The sequence below is a fragment of the Phycodurus eques genome, chromosome 8 (assembly GCF_024500275.1).
Source record: "Phycodurus eques isolate BA_2022a chromosome 8, UOR_Pequ_1.1, whole genome shotgun sequence".
NCBI classification, from domain to species: Eukaryota; Metazoa; Chordata; class Actinopteri; order Syngnathiformes; family Syngnathidae; genus Phycodurus; species Phycodurus eques.
In genome coordinates, this window is record NC_084532.1 from 30,958,299 (window position 1) to 30,965,885 (window position 7,587).

Genomic DNA, 7,587 nt, shown 5'->3' on the forward strand with positions numbered 1-7,587 from the left:
TGCAAAAAGAGCACTTAGAGCAGTTCGAGTGACTCATCTCGCAATAGTCCGGTGCAAAGGGCGCCGAGACTTCAAGGAGTGGATGCGGTTTAAAGTGACGAGTCGTGCGATCGTCTGGGACAATGTCGATTGTGCACGTGTTGCAGATACTCGTCAATCGGTGCGCAAATGGAGCAGATGCTACTCAGGCACATGATTGGCCAGTATTGGTCAACAACAGATATGCAAGTCGTGCAGCGTGGCGAGACGACTACAGTGAGTGCACGAGTCATGTATATAATTGGCCCCACAGAAATGTGACAACAAACTCAGACACACAAAAATTTGGAGCATGTTGCAATGGAATTGTAGGTTAGCTGTTCGTACATTGTCAATAGTTGCAGATAATATTGATCATCGATTAGTTGTTGATGAATTGGTTAATTGTTGCGCCCCTCATCTTTGATGTCATCTTTGAAATGTCTCTGATGAATGTAAGTGACATGATTATTCATGACTTCATCTTGTAAATGTTTCTGCTCCACGTTCTTGCCGTTTGGCATATTTCTGAATGCCTTTGTTTGATTATATTCCATATAAGTATATTTTCTACTTATATAGTCATTTTATATAATTTGATCAATCACGGTAAAGATATTTGTAAAGGTTTTTTTTTTAATGCCACCTTAAATGTCTCCCATGCTGAAACAACAACACTTAAAGTCCTATTTTCAACGTTATACGTAAATCCTTTTTTTTCTGAGAAACCTTTTGATGGAAAACAACTGCCAATAACCTAAACACTCACATCAGTCGAATGAATTGATTTTTCAAAAGGAAATTCAATGTATTTACCGTTATTGATCAAATGATCATAATAACCCATGGATATGTGTGTTGTTGTTGTTGTTTTTTTTTGGTCAGCCATGTGCCACCTGAGCGGGCAACGCCTGCACGGCAAGCCCCTGCGCGTGACACCATCCAAACACGCCAGCGTGTGTTTGCCTCGCGATGGGCACGAGTGTGAAGGTCTGACTCGAGACTTTAGCTGCTCACCGCTGCACCGTTTCAAGAAGCCCGCCTCCAAGAACTACGCCAACATCTTCCCGCCCTCCGCTACGCTGCACCTGTCCAACATCCCGTAAGGCCCCGCCCGCACGCGCCGCAGCTCGCTCGGCCCGCTCGAACTCTGACCCCGGCGCGGTGTGCTTTGCGCGCGCAGGCCCTCGGTGCTGGAGGACGACCTGACGGCCATCTTCTCCAGCGCCGGCGCTCGTGTGCTCGACTTCAAGTTCTTTCAGTGAGGACACGCCCACAACACCGCACGTTTGCGTACATTTGCATCTCAGCATGAGCGGCTACCGTATTGTGATGATCGCAATGTGGTACCGCAGCCAAAGTACTTATTTCTCCGTTACTTCTCTGCTCTTGTCTCGCTTTGTGAAGTAAGGTCCAAGCGCAAACGAACTGATGTTAGCCGTGCCAGTTAGCTAGTTCAAGTCTGGAATATCTAGTTCGCCAATTGTAGCCACGCCAACTGTCGTCATTTCAAGACCGCGTCGTAGTCTGATATTAATGTCGTGGAATAGCCGTCGTCCTCCGAGCTGCGGCCGTCTGCGCTTTTTTGGTTCTCATTTGAAGATGGCTTTTCAGCGCCTGCCCCGATCCCGTTCGGAGATTGTCAACTCCCGCTCGGATGCGAAGCGCACGCAAGAAGCAGTCGGCACGCATGCGAGCGTGCACAGAGAGATCGGGAGCCGCGCCATCGGTGGCACATTTAAACCAATTTTAGCGGGGGGCAACAGTTTTCGATGCACGCGCGCACGCACGCTCACGATTTTGTTGAAATTGCTTCATTGTACTAATTCATTGTATAATTTATTTTTTTAGTGTATTCTAAATCTTGACCCAGGACAAGGACTAAGAAGTATTTCAAGTCAGCACGTGATGCGCCCCTTACATACACAAGTACTGCATCGTAGCTGCCACTGCGCACTGAGCACTGAGCTGGGACGCTGGGGATGACGCCTTGCTCAGAGGCGCCCGCCTCACGCTAGGCGGCGAGCAGACTAGCAAATCTGCAACAGCTACTTGCCATTTTTTGGTCGGTAGCGTGTCCTCCCAGGCCGAGCTACCGCCGCCCCTTTTCACCTTTGCTCGACCTCAGGCGCGCCTTGGAGGGCCGGGTACCTTGGGTCAGAACCGCTTCGGCACCAGGAATCTATTCCAGTACTCGACAGTACCAATTTTCGACACTTTAGTGTGTTTATGTGGTCATAAATATTAATTTCTTCAGTCATAAAATCTCAATATTTTTCAATATATATACTTTGAAAAATACAACAAAACTTGAGTAATAATTTCACTGCGTACTTTTTACTCTTACTCAAGTAATTGTAAAAGTAAAAAAGTACGCAAGTTGTTACGTTTCCGGACCTTCCCGGGCAGGACCCCTCCCCTCCTTATCCACCGTACTTTTGAGCACGTTCCATTGTTTGTTTTGAGTCGCGTCATCACGCAGCACTGATGCGTTCAAGTGCGCCACGCAAATTAGACAACTCTTCCACTCCCACTGCCCGCAGTCTCAATGGGCGCGCGTAGGAACCAAAATATGGCACCAATGGATTTTATGTAAATCGGTAGAATTTGATCAGTAGCAAAAAAAAAAAAAAAAAAAGTACCGATTTCGGTACCCGTCCCGAGTCACACGTTTGTTATGCGTTTATTACATGTTTATTAGCATTGGTCACGCGTTTGTCGCTGGACGCTAACTGGTTTGCCCCGGTTTGTCCCGTGTGCGGCGCTGCAGGAAGGACCACAAGATGGCGCTGATCCAGATGGGCTCAGTGGAGGAGGCCACGGAGTCGCTGATCCTGTTCCACAATCACGACCTCGGCGACCATCACCACCTTCGGGTGTCCTTCTCCAAGTCGGCAATCTGAAAAGAAAAAAAAAAAGAAGGGGGGGGGACGCTTTGCGTTTCACTTTTGACCTTTGACTCTTGGATTGCCGCGGCCCGGGGCATCTCATCACACCTGACGCTCGCCTGCAAACTATTTGCTTGACTGGACAGACAACCATCGAGTTACAAGACTTACTTTTTGTTACATCTCAGCCCATATTGATTGTACTATACGTACGAGTAGCTTTGTAGGCCTGTAGGTACTAGTAGGGCTACAACTAACGATTATTTTAATAATCGAGTCGTCTGGCGATATTTTTTTTCGATGAGTCGGACAAAAGAAACTTTTTAATTTCCATCCCTTTATTCAAAAACAGGAAATGATTTTAAACGGAAAGTGCAGAAAATGCACAAGCATAAATTGATGATGATGATTAGCATCGGTCAGAAAATCAGCAAAAATGTTGATTGTTTACCAAAGTAAAAGCAGATGTTTGCAAATATCTCATTTGGGGGGGAAAAAAGAAATTTGAGAGGCAGAAATCATAATTTGGACAATTTTAAGTTTAACATCTCAAATCGATTAATCATTGAAATAAAATTGTTGTTAGTTGCTGATTAATCGATGAATTGTTGCACTACTAGTTAATGGTGTAACTTTTTAGTTACTTTTGACCTCAAACATCATAAGTGGTTATCTTCATAGTTACTTGTCAGGCATAACTAGTTACTATACTTATCAAAGTTACTGTAGTTACTTGCCAGTCAGCCGTGACTAGTTGCTATGGTTACGAGTAATTTCTTAGTTACCTGTCAGGCCTAACTAGTTATTTGTGTAGTTACTTGTAACTTGTTACATACTTGTCAGTCTTGCTGGAGAGCATTGAGGTGACGCGGTGCCTTATGATTATGATCCTCATCATAATTGTAACTTGTTCGCCTGTTTTCACGTCTGCGCAATATTTGCCTCGTACAATCGCGTCCAAACCAAAAAGTTACGTGACATTCCACTGCCGCTCTCTCTCGCGGTGCCTTCGAGACGCCGTCAGACAATTGGAAAACACAAGGCGTGTCCCTAAGCACCGGAGCGTTTGCGCCGCTAACGTTTCTTAGCACGCCTGCCGTGTTCGCGGTGTGGCTGCTAGTGTCGCATTTCTTTGTTTAGTTACGAGTAGCACGTTCAGGTGCGCTGCTATTGCTAATAAAAGTGTGCTAACATATTTAAGTTGCTTATGAATGAGCTTGTTTGCCAGAATAGCTAACATTAGTTCTTGTCGCTGATTTGTTTTGCATGTTGGCTAATGTGGCGAATCGCGCATGCTTCTGAATTTTCAGAGCAGGAAGCGAAAATGCAACTCTTTGATTGATGATAAGACAGGAAGTGAAGTCACGCGTCGCGACAAGGCGTGTGTGTTGGTCTTGTGGCCTCCATCTTTCCATTCCGTCGCGCTGACGAACAGGTCGATTGAATTTCCCAGGTGACACGAACGCATCGCGGAGCTTGATGTGTGATGAGAGGGGCGGGACTCGGGTGGGGGTCTGAAGTGTACATAGCGTTTCATACCACAGGTTGGTGTTTCGAGGTGAACTTTTGTTTTCCATTTGTATTTGATTTGATGCAGGTGTGACACATGTCCATCAACACTCCCAAGAAAAAGGCAACAAATGAATGAAATCTGTTTTTATCTGAGAGGCCATGCCTTCCTTTCACTTATAAATTGAAATCTGAAATGGAAAAAACGTTTTTTTGTTTTTTTCTGCTGCATCTTAGAACAGGAAGGAGCTTTTTGGGCTAGTAGTACGAGTAGTGTACTATTGATCATCATTACTCATCCAATGAGTACAAAACACCCACAAACACAATATTACATATGTACTATATCTAGTACGGCATCCAGGAAAGGAACTTGGAGGGACAGATGGTGTGGTAGACTTCGCAAAAAGGATGCAAATGACTGTAGTGAACACTTTTTTTTTTTTCCCAGAAGAGACACGAACATAGGGTGACCTACAAGAGCGGAGGTAGAAGCACGCAGGTGGATTACATCTTGTGCAGACGATGTCATCTGAAGGAGGTTACCGACTAAGGTAGCGGTAGGGGAGAGTGTGGCTTGACAGCATAGGATGCTGGTGCGTAAGATGACTCTGGTGGTGGGGAGGAAGATTAGGAAGACAAAGGCAGAGCAGAGAACCACGTTGTGCAGCTTTTCGGGAAGAGGTGAGACAGGCTCTCGGTGGACGGGAGGAGCTTCCAGAAGACTGGACCGCTACAGCCAAGGTGATCAGAGAGGTAGGCAGGAGAGTACTTGGTGTATCTTCTGGCAGGAAAGGAGAGAAGGAGACTTGGTGGTTCACAGTACGGGAAATCATACAAAGCTAAGAAGAAGTGGGACACCGAGAGGACCGAGGAGAGGCGAAAGGAATACGTGGAGAAGCGACACGGGGAAAAGGTAGAGGTGGCAAAGGCCAAACAAGAGGCATAGGATGACATGTATGCCAGGTGGGACACTAAAGAAGGAGAAAAGGATCTATACAGGCTGGCCAGACAGAGGGATGGAGATGGTTAGGGTGATGAAGGATAGAGCTGGAAATGTGTTGTCTGGTGCCAGTAGTGTGCTGGATAGATGGAAAGAATATTTCGAGGAGTTGATGAATGAGGAAAATGAGAGAGAAGGGAGGGTGGACCAGGAAGTGGCAATGATTAGTAAGGGGGACGTTAGAAAGGGATTAAAGAGGATGAAAAATGGAAGGGCAGTGGGTCCTGATGACATTCCTCTGGAGGTATGGAAGCATCTCGGAGAGGTGGCTGTGGAGTTTTTGACCAGCTTGTTCAACAGAATTCTAGCGGGTGAGAAGATGCCTGAGGAATGCAGGAAAAGTGTGCCGGGGCCCATTTTTAAGGACAAGGGTGATGTGCAGAGCTGTGGGAACTAGAGAGGAATAAAGTGGAGGAGCCACACAATGACGTTATGGGAAAGAGTCGTGGAGGCGAGACTCGGGACAGAAGTGAGTATTTGCGAGCAACAGTATGGTTTCATGCCTACAAAGAGTACCGCAGATGGATTATTTGCCTTGAGGATCTTGATGGAAAAGTACAAAGTACGTGGCGGAAATGAAGATGTTGAGGCTCGCTCTCGGAGTGACCAGGTTGGATGGAATTAAAAATGAGCTCATCAGAGGGACGGCCGAGGTTCGATGTTTTGGAGACACAGTTAGAGAGAGCAGACTCGGATGGTTTGGACACGTCCAGAGGGGAGAGAGTGAGTATATTGGTAGAAGGACGATGATGATGATGGAGCTGCCAGGCAAGAGAGCGAGAGGAAGACCGAAGAGAAGGTGGATGGACGTCGTGAGGGAAGACATGAGGGCCGTTGGTGTTCAAGAGGAGGATGCAGGAGATAGGCTGACGTGGAAAAGGATGACGCGCTGTGGCGACCCCTCAATGGACAAGCCCAAAGGCAAAGAAGAAGACTATATCTAGATCAAGAATTTTACATGAATGCACTGAATATAGAATCATAGATCAATAAAATAAATCTATTATCAGACGAGATTTAGCATCACAGCTCAACAAAGTAGAATCAGATCAGGTGGAACGTGACCTCTCCGGCAGGGACGAGACAGGTCGGGCCGTGCCGGCGGTCCGCTCCGGAGTTGCCGAGCGGGCGTCCCTGTACAAGTTGGGTTCACGTTGTAAACGAGGCTTGGACTCCGCCAAAGCTGCCCTTTGTCACCGATTCTGTTCGGAACTTTTCTGGACTGAATTTTTCGGCGCGTTGAGGGCAGAGGGGGGAGTAAGTCACAAATGTGCGAGTCCCGAGTCCTATCCTTCAAGTCTCAATCAGGCAAATCCCAAGTCACAAGTGAAGTCATACAACCTTGCTCCAGTCGGAAGATATATTGGAGTAGCAATTCAATATTTTCTCACAATTTCGCCCCAAGTCCGCTGGAACGGGCTTCGCACCCCGCAACCCTGAATAGAATAAGCGGTACTGAGAAGGGATGGATGGATGGTTCCAAAACGGGGTTAGGGTTTCAAATGAGGCTTTCAAAAGAATTTGAGGGCTTCAAATTAGGCTTTCAAAACGGGTTTGGGTTTAAAACGAATTCTGGGCTTTCAAATGACAGTTTCAAACAAGGATTAGGGTTTAAAGTGAGTTTTAGGGTTCCAAATTAGGGCTTCAAAACGGGGTGAGGGTTTCAAATTCGGGTTTAAAAAGAGCAATTTAGGGTTTCAAAAGGGGGTTTGGTTTTCAACATAGGGTTTAAAATGAGGTTTAGGGTTTCAAAACAGGCTTATGGTATCAAAAGAGTTCTAGGGTTTGGCCTGGGTGGGGGTGACGGAGGCGGGTCATTATTTCCCCGTGAGCGTCTCGCCACCAGTTTCTCCAATTTGAATGGCCGACACGCCAGCGCGCACAATCACGGAACAGGGATAATGGTTGCCAGTCGGGGGGGCCTGGTAACCACACTGAAAAAAACCAATAAGTTTAGGGTAACAATTTGCAGCCACTTGAATTGGGTCAAATTTAACCCACATTTTTGGGGCGGAGACCTTAATTCACCAGCTATAAAATACTTACAAAACTTGGATAAAGTTTACCACACATTTGCGATGACATTTCAACCACAGTGGCTGAGTTGAGGGGGGTTAGTACACATCGTGTCGGCTATTAGCATATTTATTTCACTGATACAGGATAAGC

General features: G+C 46.4%; 1 protein-coding gene across 2 annotated transcripts in view; it reads left to right on the forward strand.

Moving 5' to 3' along the window:
* The window catches only part of ptbp1b (polypyrimidine tract binding protein 1b), a 21,970-nt gene extending 17,864 nt beyond the window's left edge, over window positions 1-4,106 (forward strand). For both annotated transcript variants that reach the window (XM_061683201.1, XM_061683202.1), the window contains 3 exons: window positions 904-1,120; window positions 1,202-1,279; window positions 2,789-4,106. In XM_061683201.1, the coding sequence (XP_061539185.1) occupies window positions 904-1,120; window positions 1,202-1,279; window positions 2,789-2,921 (428 nt within the window). In that variant the 3' untranslated portion in view covers window positions 2,922-4,106. The remainder of the gene's footprint in view (window positions 1-903; window positions 1,121-1,201; window positions 1,280-2,788) is intronic.
* Window positions 4,107-7,587: the final 3,481 nt, after the last annotated feature.